The 20,576-nt window shown below is 44.9% G+C and overlaps 1 protein-coding gene across 9 annotated transcripts in view; it reads left to right on the top strand.

Moving 5' to 3' along the window:
* The window catches only part of PITPNM2 (phosphatidylinositol transfer protein membrane associated 2), a 122,752-nt gene that overhangs the window by 43,876 nt on the left and 58,300 nt on the right, over positions 1-20,576 (top strand). For all 9 annotated transcript variants that reach the window (XM_039724437.1, XM_039724438.1, XM_039724441.1 and 6 more), the window contains one exon: positions 16,001-16,174. In XM_039724437.1, coding sequence (XP_039580371.1) covers positions 16,097-16,174 — 78 coding nt within the window. In that variant the 5' untranslated portion in view covers positions 16,001-16,096. The remainder of the gene's footprint in view (positions 1-16,000; positions 16,175-20,576) is intronic.

The following is a 20,576-nucleotide window of genomic DNA, read 5'->3' as shown; positions in this document are numbered from 1 at the left end:
GAGCCATCCCGGGCTGGAAAGTTGGTCTGGGGAATCAAGGAGAAGAGAGATTTCTGTGGCTGACCCCAAGAGGGGCACTATTGAGTGGAAGGTTTGTCTCTACCACCTTTTTCAGAGGAACTGGTATGTGCTAAAACGTCTGAGAGAACTGGGAGTGTTCCTGGTCCTGGGCACAGCGCTCCATGCATTTAAAAATAAAAACTGCTGACATTTCTTTCAGCTGTCCTTAGTGTGAATCAAAGCACTCTGGTTTCCAGTATTTCTCAGCACTGACAACACCAGGCTGGGCAGCAGAGATATTTTAGCCCTGCATACAGGATTAGTGGTGTCTTAGGGAGGAAAATGAGGCACCTTGTGTTCCAGCAAATGAGCAATTTACTGTTCACTGAAAAAAGTCTGGTGCTGCCTGGTGGATGGGTCTGTGTCGTGCAAGGCTTTTGATCTGGAAATGCTGTCAATCACCTGCAAGCTGAAGAGCTGGAAGAGGGTTGTACTTGCTGCTAACTTCGTGTTCATTTGCTGCTCTGGCTCAGGGAGCTTCTTCCAAAGACTGTTCACTGCAGATTGTGTGAGTGTCTTCGGGTGTAAGAATTGAACTGCAAAGGTATAAAGGAATTTACTTAACGAATCCCCTTCCCCTTTCAGAATGTGATAACTTAAGCTTCAGTCCTAGGGCACCCCAAACCCTAAACAAGGGGTTCAGGTGGGATTTTGGAGACAGGTGCCTGTGGTGCAAATACACATTTTGCTGATTTCTCTGCTTTTAAAACCTCTTTATGCTCCTTAGCTTTCTGCCTGGGTGCTCCCCTTGCCCTTGGTCTGGCACCATTTCTGCTGGAAGAGCTTGTGGGCCACTCAGGGTGAAAGATGCAACAGGAACACAGCAAATGATCCCCTTAGTCCTTGTCCTGGCATCACCCCTTGTGCTGCACCCAGCGCATGTTGGTTTGGGTGGGGAGAGTGGAGGAGCCTCTCCCAGGAGGGTTTTTGTAGCCTTTCACAGGAAAGCTCTTAGGGAACATTGCTGGAGGTGTGGATAGCACTGGAGGTATTAATGCAGGCTTTTACCACATCATCTCAGCAAACCATTTTCTCCAATAAATGTGACAAGGTGACATGGGGCTTCCAGAGGAATTTGTCCCTGAATCCTGGAGGAGCTCAGCGCTGGGAAGTGTTAGGGAGGCTGACACTGCTGTCTTGGAAATCTTGGAGGTGATTGCCAGGGAGAGGAATATGAGAAAATTGCTTCCTTCTCCTTCAAATGTGTGCAATTTGTAACTGTTTGGCTAATCTGATTATCTCATTTTGCCTGGGATGACAAATGGAACAGATAGCTGTGCTCTGCTCAGTTGGGCCCTTTTGTGCTAAAGGAGCACATGACCTTATTTTGAAAGAGTAAACTCCTGCAGGAATACATACTGTAAAGAGAAAAATGCTGCTTTCTCTACTTTCCCCTGTGACAGGCTTCAGAAACTTGTCCATTATTCTGTAAAACAGTGTAGGTATAATCTGTCTGTCAGCATGGAACTGGAAAATATTTTCAGCTCAAAATAACCTCCACAAAGAAAATAGCTTCCATGTGATCCCCTATTCAGAGGAAAGCTACTGGACTTTAGTCCTAAATAAAGATTCCAACCAACACTGGTGCTTTAAAGAGCAGTAGTGGTTGTCCTAAATTTGACTTTACCAAGTCCACTCTCCTGCACAGCCCTTTGCTTTGGTCAAGTCAACAGAGCAAGTTTCACATTGGCTTCTCTTTGTTGCTGGTGCTTTCAGTTGCTTTGAGAGTGGCTTCAGTAGTGTGAAATGCAAGGAAAATTTTCCAAAATGTAATTATTGAGCCATCACTTAGCTGGCAAGTCATTTTCAAAGCTTGCCATTGTCCTTTTGTCCTCTTTATAATCACTGGGAAAAAATGCATTAACCTGTGCTTGAGAAGGCAATGATTTGCTTGGTTTTTGATACAGTCAGACCTATTTATTTTGTCAGCAGGAGATGCTTCTAATGTATTTAGCAGTAAATCATCCTGAAGCCAGGGCTCTGAACAGCTCTTGCTCGTGTTCTTTCTCCTGATGGGGCTGTGGGGACGTTGTTGCTGAATGTGCAGAAGAGAATGGCTTTCTTCTTTCTCTTCTAATTTCAGAGATCAACAGGGATCAACTGCATTGCATTTTTAGAAGTAACAATTCTGGTTAGTTTGGAACTTGGAAGCTTTCTCTCCCATTAGCTAATTAGGACTATTATACTCTATTGTCATTATTGTCACTTGGTATTTTTGAGAATCAAGGGTGAAAAGTGACTGTATAAAATGAAACTCATCAACGAGGCTCCCTGAGCCTATTGTGAGTCACCCTCGCTGATTTTAGTGACAAAAATAAATCTTCTATTACAACTGTTGACTCCTGCAAGCCCTGCAGTTACTCATTGCAGGAGCTGGAGCTGGTTTGTGCCTCGGGAAGAGCCACTGTCACCAACACGTGGCCAGGGATGCTTCTCACCCGCGGCTGGCTCCTGTCAGCCAGGCTCTTTTCTCTCCACCTCTAGCTGAGGATAAGTTGTTAAGCTTTTACTACCTCTTGGATGGTTTTGCTCTTTATCAATTTTATTTAAAATGCTGAAGATGAATAGTGCTGTCCTGAGGAAGGAGGGGCAGCTGGTTCTTGGCAAAAGCTTGTTTTAGTGGGAGAACAGAGAGGATAAGGTCCTGGATTTACATAATTATTGATACCTTTTCTTTTTTTTTTTAACTGGAAACACGAATTGCACACCTGAGCAGCTGAGATAATCTTCTGGCAGTAGTCTGTGTAATTAAAAAAAATTGTTAGCAGCCTCTCACAAAAAGTATGGATTGTTAGTGCTGACATCACTTATGCTTTGCTTTTCTTCCTTGTAATTGTCGTGACTGGTATTTTTGGGGCAGCTTTGCAGCTTGTCTATTTTCTTCCAAGTTGGCTAAAAATGCTGGTCTCACGTGATACAATAAATATTCTCTTGGAAACCAATACTGTATATATCCTGAACTTCCTATTCTGCTGATGTCTGGATTCATTCCTGAAAATTGCAGGAGCTGGAGGAAAGGTGTCCCTTTTTATTGAAGCCTGGGCATGTGGCTGTTAATGGTCTTAAGAATAGCTCAAATGGTCTCTGCAGATAAATCTTAGACTGGAATGTTTTTGTTTGCTTTAGCTTTTGGGTGGTATTAGCCTTAGCTGTAACCTCTTTCAGTCTCTGTTATCATTTAATAAGGACTTCCTAGAGCTCTGCAGTGAAGTCCATGCGGAATGTGGCTGTGGCTGCAGCAGCGAGGCTGGCATGGAGCACGGGGCTGCTGCTGTGCTGCTCTGGTCTGCAGCTTCTGCACTCAGTGCTCCAACTTTCCCCTGGAATCACGGGGCTTTTCCTGTCTGTGTCTCCAGGACACCTGAGTGCACACTTCTCAGAGGTGTTGTTGAGAACTGCACGTTGCTGGTGCCCAGCCCCAGGACTTGTCCCTGCTGTCCCTGTCTGAGCTCCCACCTGCTTCTGGGCAGGTCTGTGGAGCCTCAGCACTGGCTGAGCACCCGCCCAGAAGGAGGCATCTGCTGTTGTGTTGCACGTTATGACAATGCTTAACCCAAAAACTCAAGGAACCTTTTGGTAAAATTGCTGTATATCCTCTTTTCAATGGCACATTCCAAATCCAAGCAGGCCATGAGGTGCTGGTGGGTAATCCTTGGGTGGAAAAGGTTTCATTTGTGAGCTCTTCCAGACAAGGTCCAGCTCATGGATGAGCCTTTGCTGTGCATTTGGGCAGAGTTGTTTAGGTTGATCCCAAGGTTTCCCACCTGGCTCTGGCAGGAGTTGTGTGTGCTGTCACTGCTGGCATTGCTGGGAATGCTCTCCCAAACACCCTCTGGAACCCGTGAAAGACCAAGGCCCTGTTTGTGTTATTGATTTCTGGACTTTGCTGTCATTCAGGATATTTGCTTACTGACAGAAGGAAAATAAAAGCAAATCTACAGAAGAGCAGAAATGGAATTTTTAGGCTAATGAAGCTGTATTGTGTCTGACAAATGGGTGGCTGATCTGCTGGAGAAGGGGGAGGGTTGACTTTTAATGAGAAGTTATTACATGTTGAATAGCTGTTAAATTGCTGTATTAATAAAGTGGACAATCCTCTCTAGCTTGTCTCCTTAAAGTATTCTTTTAATTGAGAACCCCCTTTAATCCATTATTTTAAAAATTAATTAACATTTTGAAAAACACTTCTTTGACTGTGGTGGCCTGGTTCAGATTAAATTGGGGTTATGTCATGACTGCTTTCTTATGTACTTTAGCTGTAATTTATGGACTCAGTGGATAGCAGTAACTTCCTAAATAAGAGCTTAGCACTTCTAAGAACAAGACTAATGGGCTGATTTTTTTGGTCGCAGTTCTTTGAATTGGCAGCAAACAGAATAATAGAAATGAGATGAGAAAACAGGGTCCGGTGCCTGGAGTGAGAACTTCAATATTATTTTCAGTTCAGCTCCTGATTGTTTTGACTGTGAGCCAGCATTTGCAGTGAATTTTGGACCAAACTGTCCAAACTTTAACATCCCTCAGATATTGCATTTCTTGTAGACTTGTAGCAGGCAGCTTTTTTTTGCACAGACTAATTGTCCTTCATGCCATGTTGTGATCAGGCTGGAATGTTGAAGTCCTTTGGTTCTTCTGTTACACTTCATGGATATCCCAAACCCCCCAGCTTTGAGTGGTTTTGACTTCCACCTGCCAGTTCTGGGGTTTTTGAGAGGCTGTCCCTCAGGACCAGCAGACACGTGTGCTCTGGATGTGGCTGTCCAAGAAAGCCCAGCTCCTGAATCAGGTCACTGTTTACAAAGCAGATTTATGTCAGATATAAATACAGCTGTAATGCCCTTTAGCAAAGGGCATGTGGGGCTGTGCCGTGCTCCTGCAATCCGAGAGCTGGCAGAGCTGGGGCAGCCAGGATGGAGAAATTCCCAAGGTGTGAAAAGTGGCCAGGCCATGGCTGGGTCAGGGAACTGCACCACCAGGTCAGAGCCATCCCTGAAATCTGAACCGAGGGGTTGGACACTTTCTGCTCTGTGCTTTGCTTCCTCAGCTGCTGTCAGGCTGGAACAAGGCTTCCATCCGATGGTGCATCTCATGAAAAGGAAAATTTTGTGCCTGAACCCTTAGTAAGCTTGCTTTTGTAACACTGTCTTGTAAGGGACACTTCAAAAAAGAACACCCCTGAAACAATTTGGATATTTGTTGAGGAACAAAGGAAAAGTTTATTTGAATGGGTCTTGGGAGTCACGGAACAGATTCTGTTACTTTTGTTTTAATTTACATTAAATTGCTTTTTTTTGACCCACATGTGCAGCATGACACCTTGTTGCAGGACACCCTGATGGACTTGTGAAGCTGAATTTGTAGTTGGAGGAGGTGGTTGAAATCCCATTTAATTTGAGGAATAAAACCACACATGAGTCCTCAAGGAACAGGAGAATTCCACCCTTGGGAAAGCTCTCTGCTTGCTTTATCAGGCTGAAACCACAATATGTGCTCTATGGCTGTTGAATGCTCTGATACATCCAGAAATTTTCTGTAGAAAAGAGAATTGTTTCCTGGAGAGAATTCTGAGGAAGCCAGATCTTGGTTTTCTGAAAGCAGTGGCAGTGGGAAGGGCTGTGGGAGGGGTTCAGCAAAACGGGTCAGAATTAAAGGCCAAAGGATTTGCTTCAAAATTTTGTCTTCTGGATCTGACAGCTGAAATGTGAGTTTGATTTGTGATGCCCAAGATATTAATGCAAAAATTTGGTTCAGAGCACCACTTAATTACATCTGAGAATATTTTCCCCAGCAAGGATTATTTGCCTGGGGTTTTGGGGCTACTGTTGTGAGGGTTTCAGCATATTTTGATCTTGAGTAGTTTCTTTCCTGGTCATTTGTAGGAACAGTAGGTCTGTGGCCCTTCTGGAAGAGGGAGGGTGGGTATTTGGTTGTGGCCATGCTGGTCTGAGTGTCACAGGCTGCCTGGGCAGCTCTGCCAGTCTTCATTCAAGTTACTGCATTGACCAAACCTGCATCTACCAAGATTTCAACAGATCACAAAAGTTCTTGAAGCTCCCATGTGCTTTCCAGCAGGAAAAGGGCTTGTCTGGGGGTGGCAGGAGTTGGGGTGGTGTGTGTGCTGAGAACCTCTGGGCTCTTGGGGAAATTTGATATTTTCAAGAATCGTTTTATTTCCTGAAAAATTACTGGTATCTTGAAAGGCAGTTGGTAAGAAGAAAAAAAATTATTCACATTTTTTTCTTGCAGAATTGTGCCAGTTATCAGGAAAATTGAATTTGCTTGAGCTACTCCACTCCCTCCTCTCTTTATAAAAAATTATTTTGTGGAAAAAGTTGGATCCAGTCTTGAATCTGCTTTGTCACCACTTCTCTCTTGGATATTGGACCAGATAATTTTTCTCTCTCTGTCTCAATTTCCTTGCAAATGAGGGATAATGATGGTTGTCCCTGAGGCCAGGGCAGAGCTTTAATGTATCCCTGAAGCACCAGGAGCTGCTGCAAGGAGCAGGGCTGGGCCCCAGCCAGGCACTCCTGCTCCTGTGCCTCTGCTCTGGGTGGGTGACTCACAGAATGTTGTTTGCTCTTTTCTTGCCAGTACCTGCATTTGTCTCCTTAGGTACCACTCCTGCCCTTGGCTTGGGTGAATTCATCATTTATTTATTTATTTGAAAGTCCTGGCTTCAGTTTCCAGATTCAGCTCTATTTTCAATGATCATAGTGTGTCTTTTGGGTTGTATTTTTTATAGAGTGGGCAGAGTGGGGAAGGAGTACGTTGGGTTTTCCTGCAGGAGGTGAGAGTTGGGGATGTGGTGACCCCTGGCAGTACCCTGGGGTCTCTGCTGCCTGAACTGCCATTGATTGCATCCAGGTCTGGAAGCACGCGCAGGGCTCCTGGTGTCGTGGAGCTGCAGCTGGAGCTGGGGCAAAGCCAAGGCTCTGGTGCCATCAGCAGCTCCCCAGAGAGGAGCCTGGAGCTGCCTGTGCCCGAGCTGGGGCTGTCCAAGTGTCTGACAAAGCTTTGTCCTTCCTTAGACCCCTCAAAGAGGAGTGAGGGACAGAAATGACCCAGCAGTTTGTTACCCAGACTAAAGAAGAAACAGAGCTGGTCTGGCACTTCGGCCTCCTCTGTCTCAGCTGGCAAAAGTGCTCAGCTGGAAACACCCTGGAAGCCTCTAAGTGGTGTGGGTGTATTTAGAGGCTGGGTGTTCCGTGTTGTGGTTAGCATTAAGGATGATTTGCAAAGGCAGTAAGATGTGATGTTTTAAAAATGCACCATCACTCCGTATGTGGGATGTGGAATGGTGGAAGGGAACAAAAAACACCAGCCCAAAATGTGCTGACTAATGAACTGAAAGTGGTTATTGATTAGCTGTGCACTTTCATTACCCTGCTGCAGTCTGAGAGCAGTGAGCGATTCTTTTTTCTTTATTAAAAAAAAAAGAAAAAGAAAACTTTCAAAGGCGCTTATAAAATATTTAGTGTAATTATTTCCAAGATCAAAACTCCAAAGAAATTACCCAGCCACAGAAACCTTGTTAATCTGTTGGTGTTATGGATGAAAGACGCAACAGAGATATTAAACATTTACTGCTCTTGTGCAAAATGGCCCTGTACTTTCCACCTCAATTGCACCATTATTCATCAGCCTGCACTGCTGTGTCTGTCTTGCTCCCCATGTAAGAATTTTAGGTGTCATTACAAGTTTCTTCTGATGGAGTGGGACTTATTTTCTTTATCCCCATTTTGCCTTTAGGCAAGGCAAGTCTCAGCCTAATGAAACCTGTGAAGTATTACAGTGCTCTAACACTGCCTTTGCAATGGTACAGTGTTTTTCTCCATGAAATAGTCTTTTTAAACCAGCTTTGAATGCTCATTTCCTGTTCCACATGATATTTGCATAAGTGAGGGAATAAAATGTTTTTTCCACCAGGACTGTAACTACTGAAAAAGTGAAGTAGCTGTTGATGACCCTTTTCAGTTTGAATGGGGAGTTACTGAGGAAGCAATCCACAGTCTGTCCAATGTTGACTCAAATCCCAAAATTGCGTTTTAGTGTCTCAAAAGCAGGTTTAGTGGATCTGCAAGTATTTGGAGATAAAAATTCAAATTAACATTGAGAAATAGCCTGAAATGGGCTGACGGTTGGAAAAGATGAGCATAAAGACCCATGAATAAATAAGCTATAAAATGGGGAATGAGTGCTGTGGTTGCCATTCCAGGAGAGGTGGAATATGGCTGTAATGGGTTTGGGACTGAGGGGCTTTCAGGTGCCTTGTGCAGCAGGGTAAGAACAAGAGTCACAGGAAATACATAAAGCTTTGGACTGCAGCCTCCCTGCTCTCAATTTCTTACTTTCATGCTTAGTGACTGGGAAGATGAAAGAGTGGGAGTTTTCATGACTTTCTGCCCTTGATGTTTTAATAGAAAACTGGGATTTCCAGTGCAGCTGCTGATGGAGAGAAAGAGAACAGGGGTGGTGTGGACATGGGCATTAAGAGCCTGGATGGATTTGTGGCTGGGATTTTACTACTTAATACAAGTGAAGCCTTGACCAGCTGGTGGGAACTGCACCAAGCTCCCTTGTGTTCCCTCTCCTGATTTCTGTCAGGAAGAGGGATTGTAGCACCTGGAGCTGTAAAGTGTAAATGCAATAACCTCCCAGGGATGCTACCTGGGAAATTAGATATGTTTATTTTGTTTTTAAACTTGGCCTGCCTCCCATCTCCTTGCCACTGCTGCCCACAGTGTGTAGGCTCCTGCGTGCCAGTGGCCCTTCAGACTAATGGATGTGCCACCAACCAAAGAACAATCCTGTCCATGCTGTGTGCCTGTGGCATTCCATAGATTTTCCTTTACAGTAGTTGAATGAGCTGCCAGCAATTTTCAGTCTGTTTTCAGCTAACACGCTGTACTTGCCACACTGTCAGTGCTGCTTTTATTTTTGTTTCCCTCTGTGTGTATATATGTATATCTATATATATGTGTCTATATATATATATTACACATCTATATTTATGTATTTTTGTGTGTAATGTTGGCCTGTTTTCAGTGGATAATGCTGAGTCTTGGACTAAGAGCAACCCCATTAAAAGCAGGGTCTGCCCAGTTCCTTTAGCTCACCAGGCTCTGCAGCCTGGCCACAGGATGCTGGGGTTTGTGGCTGTTCTCCTCATGCAGACTACTTGGAAACGTTTAAACTTTAATGTCAGCATCCTTTTTAATATTTATCTTTATCCCCAGTATCAGCAAAAGGATTAGAGGCTGGTTTGTCTTTCCCTCTGAACTCATCTGTGGCTCGAGTGTGCTTATTAGTTCTTTTAATGGCTTCTTTATTAGATCGTTATTGCATAACCTCCAGGCACGGCAGGACTTGAAATGTTAATTTTCCAACCAAAGTTCAGCTGATGGACTTCACCTGATCCCCCCGGAGTCCCTGTGTGCGTGGGGAGGGCTGGCTGGCCTTGCACCACACCATCACTTACAAAGCACAAGGAAGGCAGTCAGTTTTTCCTCTGCCAGGTCCCGAAGTAGTAATAGGAATGGAAAGTACAAAAAAACCAGCACAATATCCGAGAATGTTTAAGCAGAAAAAGTGGTGGGTGTTGTGCACACTTTGCTGTGGTGTTACTTTCCCCCCTCCCCTTCTCCTCATGTTGCTTTGAGCCAGTGTTTGGCTGCCCAGTGAACTATAACAAGATTTAATAGCTCCAGTGTCGCTATATTGCATTTGGACTGCTTCCATCCTTCAGTTGTAATAAACGTCTACTTTACAATGAGCTCTTAAATTCTATAAGTGACGTCAAATTGTATCTAATAATGGCAAAAAGATCAAGTACTGGAAATGTGACTTGCTTGCCCTGTCTTACCAAGCAATGTTTGTCCTCAGCCCCTCGCTGTGCTGCTCCCTTTCAGCGCTCTGGAGCTTGCCCCACACCTAGGGAAGCTGATTGCCCCAAATTCTTGTGTTTTCCTTGTCCCCTGGCTGTGCTGCAGGCAGTGGCCAGCCCCACGGGAGCTCCAGCACTGGACTGCTGCAGCTGTGCAATGTGGGCACTTGTTCATTAGCCGTGCAATGTGGGCACTTGTTCATTAGCCGTGCAATGTGGGCACTTGTTCATTAGCCGTGCAATGTGGGCACTTGTTCATTAGCTGTGCAATGTGGGCACTTGTTCATTAGCTGTGCAATGTGGGCACTTGTTCATTAGCTGCTGATTCACTGTGGGACGGGATCTAAGCTCAGTCATGGAGCTGGGATGTGCAAACATCTGCATGGTAATTTTGCTCTCTGAAGATGTGACAGATGAGATGGGAGATTAGGATGAATGACCCTGCCCAGAGTCACACACTGACACAGTGGCCTTGGAGCTGAGAGCGTGTGAACTGTGCACTTTTAAGGAGCTTTAACTTTTGATCAGTTTTTTCTTCTTTTTTTTTTCCCTGGGCCTGATAAGTTTTTAAATCTGCTTAGCTGTCAGTGAGAAGGTACGACCCACATGATGAAAACTGAAAACTGCTGATTTTCAAAGGCTCATTCTCTCTTTTCAGTTTAGTGTACGTGTGTGTGTGTGACAGAGACAGTTTTGAGAGTAGTGATAAGTGGTTTGTGGCCACAAAGCTACTAAATAGAAATGTTGAGGCTTTTTAACCTTCCAATGTAGACGTGGCTTGAAACAGTCCCACTGGAGAGATCACTTTGGTGGGGTTGGGCAAGGAAGGGAGGGAAGGGAATGGTAAAATACGAGCACTCATTATTCATCTCCTTGGAAAAGCCTCATTAATTGTGTTTTCTCCTGACCTTTACAGAGTAGTGATCAGTCATGAGAAATTCACAGTGGCACTTACACTCCAGCCTAGAGTGTGCTGAGCACTCACAAACCAAGAAGTTCCTCTCTGTCCTGTCTCCTTCCCGTGGAGCCAGCAGAGGGATGTGGGCAGGACAAATTCCAGACTGTGCTGGTCCCTGTGGTGGATCTTGGCTGTGTGTGCCACAGCTCTGGGAGAGGGTTGGGCAGGCAAGGCTGGTGAGTGAGGGCTGAGCAAGGCTTGACGACCAGGCTCTGTAAATACTCGTGAAAAGCTTCTGAGAGGCAGGGACACTGTGGACAAGCAGGAGCTGAGTGACAGGGAATGGTCTTTGCAGCAATGCCACTCTGGACAGATAAAGCTGAGCAAGACTGCTCTGGGCCAGGAGGGAAACTGCCGCATTAATCAAGGTGTGAGCACCGAGGCTGCCTTTGAAAACTGCTGACTTCGGCCCTGGGATTCTGTTTCCCATTTATGCTGCAGCTTCTAAAGGCATAAATAAATCCAAGCACAGTAAGGATGCAGTGCTTCCAGTCATGGGAGAGCGCTGTGTCCTCCTCCAGGGAGCTCTGCAGGAGGGGGAAGGTGGCTGGGCTGCTAAGCCTGGTGTTGCTTCCAAAGTCTAAGAGTTTGATCCACTGACATCTCTTTGATATCGCTTTCTTCAAGGAAGCATCTTCTTGGGGGATAAAGGCGATGTAGACAGCCTAAGGAAGGTCTTTAGGGAGGTAGGTGAGGTCTTCAGGTAATGCCTTCGCTCATCCTTTTACCATTACAGGTTTGGCTTGCTTTTCTTACAGTTGTTTCTGTTAATTATCTTAAATTTCTAGGTGATGTGAAAGTATTGCAGGGAAAAATGTTCAACAGCTGAGTCAAGAATATCAGTCCTTAGCTCACGAGTGTGCTCTTTCATAGAGGAGACTTTTCTCAGCTTCTACAGAGAGCACAGCCCTGAGCAGGCAGTGAGTGATCAGAACCTGAGACCTGGGGCTGGGACCTGCTTCTCCCTGCTGCTGCTGTGTGAGCTCCATGATGGGTTTTCCTTTTAACTTTATAATGGCATAAAATGAACCTCCTGTGTGAGGCTGGAAAAAGCTCATTATAGTTGCTCTCTGTCGTGTCTGTTGGAAAAGGGATGCAGCATCCATGGCCTGAGGTGGGTTCCTGCTGCTGGGGCATTGCTCACTGCAGCCCTGAAAAGCCTCTGCTCAGCAGCCTGAGCATGGAAAAAGTGAGCTGGTCAAAATTTGTCATTCAGGTGACAGAAGAGAGGAGTCATAGCAGCTCTTTTGTAGCCTGAACCCACAGCGTGAGTGGTTCTGCTACCCTGAACCCACCTAGGAGCTGGGATTTCTGCTGTCACACTCACTTTCCATCTCCTCAGGGCTAGCCTGGGAAGCCTGGCTGGGACTTGGCCTGCTGTAGCACACTTTAACCACCCTCACACACTGAACTTACTTCTCAATTACAAAGCTGTCAGTTGTTATCAGGCCTTTGCTACCTCCCTTAGTACCAGGGAGGCTGCCCAGACACTCCCAAGTGAACCAAGTCCATGGGTTAAATGGAGAGATTCTGCTGGGTCTCTTGGTCTGTTCAGCTTCTGCAGATCCAGATAATCCTCCCTTGATTTTAAAGCACGGACACTTCTTTTAGGGAATTTGTTGTTGTGAGGGAGATTTTTAAAATTGGAAGTAAATGCGGCAGGCTGTGCATGAGCCTTCAGACAGCCTGGAGCAACGGCTCAGAGGTGAACCTGACTCATCTCAGCAGGATATTGACTCTGCAGCATAATTATGATGCTTTGAGAACCTGATTTCAAAATAATTGAGGTATAAAATTATGCGCCTGGCTCTCCCCGTTACTACAGCTCAGGGTATAAATTGAATAAGGGGCTGTACAAATGTGCCACTTGGCTATAGCAGGAGCAGCAGCGAGTCTGGAGATGTCCTGCGTCACCGCTGCGTGCCTCTTTCTGGGCAGCCAGCTGCAGGCTGAGGTTTGCAAACAGCCTCTGGAGCTTCCAGTTGTGCAGCCACAGGCGTTTGGCAAATCCATGGAAAGTCCAGATTGGCGTGGCCAAAATCCAGTGGTGAAACCCTGGCTGTTTGCTAATCCCAGCTCAAACACCTCTGCTGCTTCCAGCAATGGGCTGGGTGCAGATGGGTGCCACGGACACAGCTGGGATTTTGACACCTGTCCTCCAGAGCTGTGTGGTGGCTCCCCTGCTTCCAGAAGTACTTTTTCCTCTCTCTCATCATTTCTGCAGAGAAACTTCTGTGTTTTGTTTAGACAATGCGATGAATGGTCTTTGAGTCTCAATGAAATCCCAGGATTTTGGAAGGAGGCCACTGTCCTCAGTGAGTTGTCTGAAAGGGCCATTTTGTCACCTCTGTCCCACCTGGAATGGTGTTCCCCCAGATGTGAATTTGGTGAAATCCCTTGTTTTTATTTCATGGGCTCCACTGCTCTTGAAAGGGTAAGAACAAGTTCTTTTCAACTCAAAGACAATCCAAGCTGCAAATGTACCTCAATAATTTATTCTTTTTTTGCCACTCTGGCTAAAAACCAGGCAAACAAGTCAGGTGTGTTCTCTTTGTGCCTCCTTCAGTGTCAGGCTGCTGATCCCAGGTGCCTTTCCCTTGGTTTGAGGTTGGGATTTGCTCCATGGTGTTGCCCAGTGTGTTTCCAGGGTTGTTTTTCCCCCAGCCCTCAGGAGCTGGAGTGGGTCACTTCCAGTGGGCACATAATCAGGGGCTGCTGCTGCCTGCAGTCCTGTGGGCTGAGCCCAAATGCTGCTTTTTAATCACTGGCCACAGGGAAGGAGAAACCTGCAGGAGGGTTGATGCTGAACCCTCATCTCCCATAAAATCTGAGCAGGAAGCTGGAGCAGGAGCCAGTGCTGTGACCAGACAGGCTCCACATGCCAAGGCTGCTGTTGTGCCTGCTTGGGACCAAAATGTTGGGATTTTTAGTCTGTGATAAAATAAACCCTCTTGTGTCTCAGCCATCTGAATGATTACCTGACTGGCACTTCATTATAAACACATTTTTTCCATGTTGGTACTGGTTTCTTGCCATTTTATTGCCTTTTAGGTTCTGTTTTTTGTTTTATTCATCTCCTCCAATCAATAGAAATGTCCTCTTTTTAGCAAGTAGCAAGGACAGATGTGACTGATGTCCTTATGATGGAGCAGAATCACTTTCAGAGCATTTGGGGAGCAAGGGGAGAAGCTTTTCAATCTAATTTTCAAAGATCTCTAAAGCACAAGAAACTGCTCAAGATGTGCAGTTGAGTTTCCCATTAGCTCCAAGAGCTGGGATCCTGGAGTTGCACCATTGCAGATCTGGTGCTTGAGATCCATCCTGTGGTGGTAACTGTTGTTCCTTGCCATGACACTAATTAAAAACCACTTAATGAGATTATCTTCACCTGTTATGGATGATTAGTTTGATGGAGGAAATCCTGTGTATGTGTGGATGCACACACCTCTGTGCAGAGCTTGGCAGTGTAGGGAAGCAGAGTTTTCCCAGAATTATTCTCTACAGGCTTTGCCATAGCAGAGACTTCTTTATCCGCCCCTCCACGGGCACAGATTGCTCTGACAGCAATAAAATGCAGCAGAGAATTGAATTTGGAAATAAATTGTTTAGATAATGCAGCACCAGACGGATCACTATTCCAGAAGAGTCGGTCCGGGGTGGATTTGCTTTAGTGCCAGATGGGAAATGTGGCAGTCACAGGGAGGAGAGCTGGGGGCACCGTGGCACGGGGCTGGGTGTCCCCTGGACCAGTGTCCCCCAGCAGTGTCCCCACACGTGCTTGTACTGGGGCAGCTCTGGCAGAGAGGTCGCAGTAAACCCGGGTTATAAACACTGCGTGTTGTCCCTGGTTGCTCTGTGACCATGGGCATGTGGCTGAGCCTCTCTAAACCTCGTAAAAGGTTGCTGAAGTGTTGTGCAAACACCGACTGGCACTAAGGGCTGTTGATAGCGGTGCGGTTTCCTGATTCCCACATCGTGGTTTAATCCACAAGATAAATTGGTTGGGGTTATTCTGTTGGTTGTTTTCACCAGTCACAGGGCTTGGGGCTGGTTTGGCTCCAGCAGCTCTGTCTGAAGGTGTCCAATAAGCAGGCACAGCAGAAAGGTGGATTTTGGTGACAAGAAGGGAGCAAGTGAATGGTTTGTGTGCTGTGAGAGCCATCACCAGATCCTGGCCAGGCTGACTGGGGCTGATAACAGACTTTGCTTCTTGTGTCCTCTTCTCCTCACAGTCATCCTTTTATTTCCGCTTCCTTACATAAAGTTATTGTCTTTATCCACAGTCCATAGGGTTATTAAAGGTATTTGAAAAGTTCCTGCTTTGACCTGTGGTGTAGTAAATGCTGTGTTCCCTGAATTCTGAACTGGTAATTCTGTTACAGTGCCTTGAGGTGGGCTACGACGGGATTTTTCACTGTTGCAGTTTGATCTTTGACTGTGTTCTCATGCAGTGGGAGTGTAAAAATGAGCCTGACATTGACAGAAGTGACAGGAGGATCTTGGCAGCAGACTGTTTTGGAGGTGCAAAAAGAAAGGGTCCTACCAAGACTATAATTCAGAATAAAGCAGGGAAGAAAAGTACATTTCTGCTGTCTTTATTCTTAGAATCCAAAGGTCTTTCTTCATCAGATTGTTACTGAGGGCTGCGGAAGCTGAATAATTGCCTTTTCTTGCTGCTAAATGAATTTGAGAGGATAAAACCTGATGCTTTTGAGAGGATGCATCTCCAGGTGTGTTGCTGACACTGGAGGCTGTGGGCAGCAGCTGACTATTCATTTGGAGCTTTTGTCACATCTCTTCCATGGAGATGCTGTTGCATATGAAAGTCTGATTGATGCTATGGCAAAGGTCAGGAGAGTAATAGCTTTGATGGTATCCCCTGAAGCAAATCAAAATTCTTCTGAAAGATTCTGTTCAATTTGATATCAGAGGTCTGGTAGCACTCCAGGGATTCTTCTCTCTGCTATTATGCTTATAGCTATTACAAAAATTAATGTTTGCTTGTTGGTTTTTTTCTCCTAAATAGGATGTTCTGCCATAAGAATGGAAAATAACCACTTCTCTCTTTCCTCCCCCCTCCTTTCTGTCTGTTTCAGGGATCCTCGATGCATTTCCTTGCCATTATTTAAGGAGCCTTTACTAGAAGCTTTTGGATTGTGTTTCTGAGCGGACAAGAGACTTTTGTATCCAAAATGCTCATAAAGGAATATCGCATTCCTCTTCCGATGAGCGTGGAAGAATATCGCATCGCCCAACTCTACATGATCCAGGTCAGGAACATCCTGCTCCCTGCAGGGCTCTGGGGGCTCGCTGGGGCTGGGGGAGAATTCCTGCAGGATTGCATCTTTTAAATTTGGATTTTGCTGTATGCTTATCAAGGAGTAATGGGGAAAGTAACACGAACATCAATTTCTGACTTGCTTCCTCTTCTGCTTAAATTGGAGAACCTCTGTCTGAGCTGGCTGGGGAAACACGAACCTGTTCCTGGGGAAGCACTCAGCCCAAGTGTGTGGGAACCTACTGAAAAGGATCAAGCTGTAAGGCATAAACAGCCACTGCTTCCAGCTGGGTCGTGGTTACTGGTCATGCCAATTCCAGTTACAAATCAAAATATTTTCTTTTCTTGGGAAGCAATAGTCTAATTTAAACTTGAGAGGGTAAACCAAAGACATAATTTGGAGTTAAGGGAGGAAGAAAAAAAGTAATATATCTGTGCTCATATCCCACAATGAAACAGATACTAATCAGTTTAGGCATAAAATGTAGATTATTTTTAATAGGCTTCTGAATACTGATGGGAATTTTTGCAGAATTCCCTGTCTGCAGTAAAGCAGTTAATTAAAATGTTGGGTTTTTGTAACTGAAGTCCTCTGTGCCCATATTCTCCCAGTGTTTGAAATCCAACCAGGAGCAGTTATAAAAGGAAATGAAACTGAAGCGTTGTTTCGTTGTCTCACACTTTAAATAAAATGTAATTTTGCTCATCCAGCAAAACACACATCTAATATTGAGTTTGCAGGAGAACTCTGCTTTCTGAAGCTGTGCTAGAAAAATCTGCTTTGGCTTAGAACCTAAAACGAGGGGAAAAAGCAAACCCCCCCAAAGGAGAAGCACAATTCCCTCATTTCTCTCTTGGCCACCCACCGGTGTTCCTTAAGGATTCATGCACTTGGGCTTGACTGCTAAAAGAATGCATGGTGTGTATTTTGCAGTAATTATGGTCAAATTCCATTTTCTGACACAAATGTGTCATCTTTGTGTGTTTAACCTAAATCTTGGCATAAACAGGTAAACATTTTTCTTTGGTGGCTTCATTTTTCTGTACCTTTTCCTGATGCTGTAGCTGCTTTGAATATTGGTGTAATTATTTTGTTAATAACTTTGTCTTCCTAATTTGTCTCAGCTGCTTTACATGAAGAGCTGGAGGATGGCAGCAGAGTATTATCTGTGCAGAACTTGTCAGTGAGCAGCAGAGCGTAGGGGAGAGTGATCTGATTAGCAAGGAGGAACCCACCTGATTAAACAGAGGATGAATCCTTAATTGGGGAGTGTCTCTGGAGCCTCCTGGGAATTCTGGAGGACTTGGTCAGGGAGGTGGATTTGCTTTTTGATCTCAGAAGTTAAATTGCTGGTTTTAATTTCCTTAATGCAGAACATTGGGTTCTGCTTTGTTACTTGACAGGGATTTTGGCCATATCTTAACATCAAAAGGACATGAGAAGCTAAAAGGGTTTCGTGCAAGGAGAAGTTCACCAGCTTGAGAAAATACATCTCCAAATTGCCATCCAGCCCTGCTTTAATTTTCTACTGCATTGCCAGGCAGCAGAGTAAGGTTTCCCCTTAGCTCAGGTGTCACGTCAGGTTTCTGATGTCCCCCCACTCTGCTGGAGCAGGGGCTGAGCTGGAAACCCTTCATGGAGCCCAAGTCTGGGGGAGCTGGAGGAGTGCGTGACAAGCAGGGGACTTTGCTGTGTTACTTGTACAAGGAGCACAAGAGGAAAAGTTAGCTGTGCTTTTCCTTGAGAATACTAGCTTCAGCTCAAGTTTGAAATAAACAAAAAGCAATAACAAAACAAAGACCACTTAGGGTAGAGTTCATCGTTTGGTAGCAATTTGCTTCAATTGTTCCTGCAATTGGTGGAAAGATTCCTGCTGGCTGAGCTTTTCCTAGAGCAGGATATCAAATGTTTTCTTCAGTTTGATTTAAAAGTGGAGGTTTTGTCTTTGAGACGGGCAGTGGGGTGCGTGACTCTGTCCTTTCCAGAGAATGACAAAGTGCTTCATGTCTGTCCTTTTATTTTACCTTTGGAACGCCTGAAGAGGCCATAGAAGAAGTAAGTTCTGTGTGTTGAGCCCCCTTATGGGAACAAGCTGAGATATCTGTGCAAAGCAGCAGTGGAGAGGCATTTCTGAGAACTCTGTGGCTGAAATGTGGAACAGAATGTTTTGAAGTAGTTCCTGGGAAGAGGAGCAGTTCTTAAAGGCAAAAGGTTAATTTCTGAGACATTTGTCATGTACAGAATGGTGGCATTATTGCTGGCAGCACCAGGCAGCCTGGTCCTGTGAGGAGCACTTCTCCAGCAGTGCAAAAGGAGATGTCACAATTGCTCCTCAAGAGTTTTAGGGAGCCTGAAGCATGTACCTGAAGTTGATCACTCGTTTACTTTCAAGCCTATGAGTGAAAATTCCCATTAAATTCCAAACCAGTTGGTACAAAGCTGCCTATTTTTTTTTTTTAATCTTTTTGCCTAGGTATACATTTTCCTGGATTTCAGCATTGTCCAAATGGAAGTTTTCCAAAAGGCCCTTCTCCCCTGAGCCTTTGGTGGAGGTGGTGCCTCAAAGCCCCGTGGGCAGGGATGTTCAGACTCAAGCTGTAGTACTGTCATCACTTTTCAAAACCATTTCCATGTAGATTTTTGCTCTGCAGTGGAAGGATCAATCATCTGTTTCCATGGGAGAACAATCCCTTCTTATTCATAGAAGTCTCAACAAAACTTTCCACCAGATTTGTTGTAAGCAGCATCATGCCCAAATAGCAAAGGATCCTTCCATTAAATGGGAACAGGCTGTACTCATATTTGCTGTGTTTACTGGATGGGAGAATTAAAATTGTGCAGTATATAATCCACATCTCTCCTGCTTCTCTGCGCCACTGGGCAGGCGAGACGTGCAATAAATCATTGTGTGCATGCCTGTGTTGCTCTGTAATTCCTCTTATAACTACAAGTTCTCCAGGCTGGTGTATAAAGCTGTGAAAACTGAGATGAGTGGCCTGCTGCTTTGCTTTTTGGTGGTTTTTTTAAAATTTGAGGTGAGAGAGTAAAAAGTCTCCTAAGTTGCTTTCTGCTGGCTTCTGAAATATTATCTACAGTCAGTGGTTTCAGTACTTTAAGTAGCACTTAAATTCTTCCCTAAATAAGTTAATTTTACATTACAGCAAGGACTTAATGTACCCTCGACTTGCTTGAAGCCTAGCAGATCTGAATTGTTTTTCTCTATTAAATTTCAGACTTTGAATATCCTTCCAAGGGAAACCTCTCACGCAGCATTGTCAGCCTCTCCAGGTTGGGAGCCCTTGCTCCATCCAGAGCAGTTGGGTTTAGCTTTTCCATAGGCACAAGACCTTTTTGAATCATTGCTGAGGTTTTGTCTCTTTTTAGGTGCAAATTAAAACATAATCATTTTTATATCTGAGCTAAGAACCAGCAATCTTCCTTCCTGGTTTTATTCTGGTGCATAAAACAGGCAAAATATTTCAAAACAGTGAAATTATTCTTTATACCTCTATTAATGTAACTTCTTCCTGAAATTTGTGTGCACATTTAAAAGCCAGTCCTGCTTCCAAGGATGAGGGTTTCTCAGTGAACTCAGCCTGGAGCTGAGTTGTCCATGGGACTGGGAGTGCTTTGATCTGGGGAAGCTGCAGGCTGATATCCTAAAGTAAGCGGAGAGGAGCTGGACATGAGCACTGCAATGAGATCCATGAAACACAAACCATTTATGGAGGGAGCAACTGTAGCCATCTATAGGGATTTGTTTTTTCCTGCAGAAGTTTTGAGCCAAGGACTCTGTCCTGGATGTCTTCTCAGACTCTGCACATCTCATCCGAGGTGTGTGTGCTATCTCAGTCTCTGCGAGGTGAATCCTGCTGGGCACAAAGGGATCTGTGTTACACATTAGAGAGATCTTATTAAAGGGTCTCTTAATTCTTCCTCTCCTGAATCCTGCATATTTTGGTCTCAGCAGCAATCTTTTCCTGGAACACAGGCATCCTTACCTTGTGTGTTCAGGGAACCTTGCTTTCTGTACTCCTCCTCCTCCTCACCCCAGAAACAATGCACACATTAACGTAAAGTCTCTGTTTCATAAAAGCCTGAAATAGGAGCCCTGAACGCATTTGTTGGGATGTTATTAGCCAAAGGTCAGTCCTTTTATCATCTTAATAATGTTCATTACTGTGCTTCCACATGCCATGAGATTCCGAGAGACCGCTGCCCTTCTGACCCTTTCATAAGACAAGAGAATTCCTCTTGTTATTAAAACTTATTTTTATATCAGTATGCGCAGCTTGCTTGTCTCTTGTAAATAACTCTGGTCCTCGTTTTGTCTACACAGATTTCTCTGGGTATTTGTGACCTTCCTCCAAAGATAGTGTGCTTTAAAAATATT

The sequence above is a fragment of the Passer montanus genome, unplaced genomic scaffold (assembly GCF_014805655.1).
Source record: "Passer montanus isolate IOZ18808 unplaced genomic scaffold, ASM1480565v1 scaffold53, whole genome shotgun sequence".
NCBI classification, from domain to species: domain Eukaryota; kingdom Metazoa; phylum Chordata; class Aves; order Passeriformes; family Passeridae; genus Passer; species Passer montanus.
The sequence above is the reverse complement of the archived record's forward strand: the minus strand, read 5'-3'. Positions and strand labels throughout refer to the sequence as shown.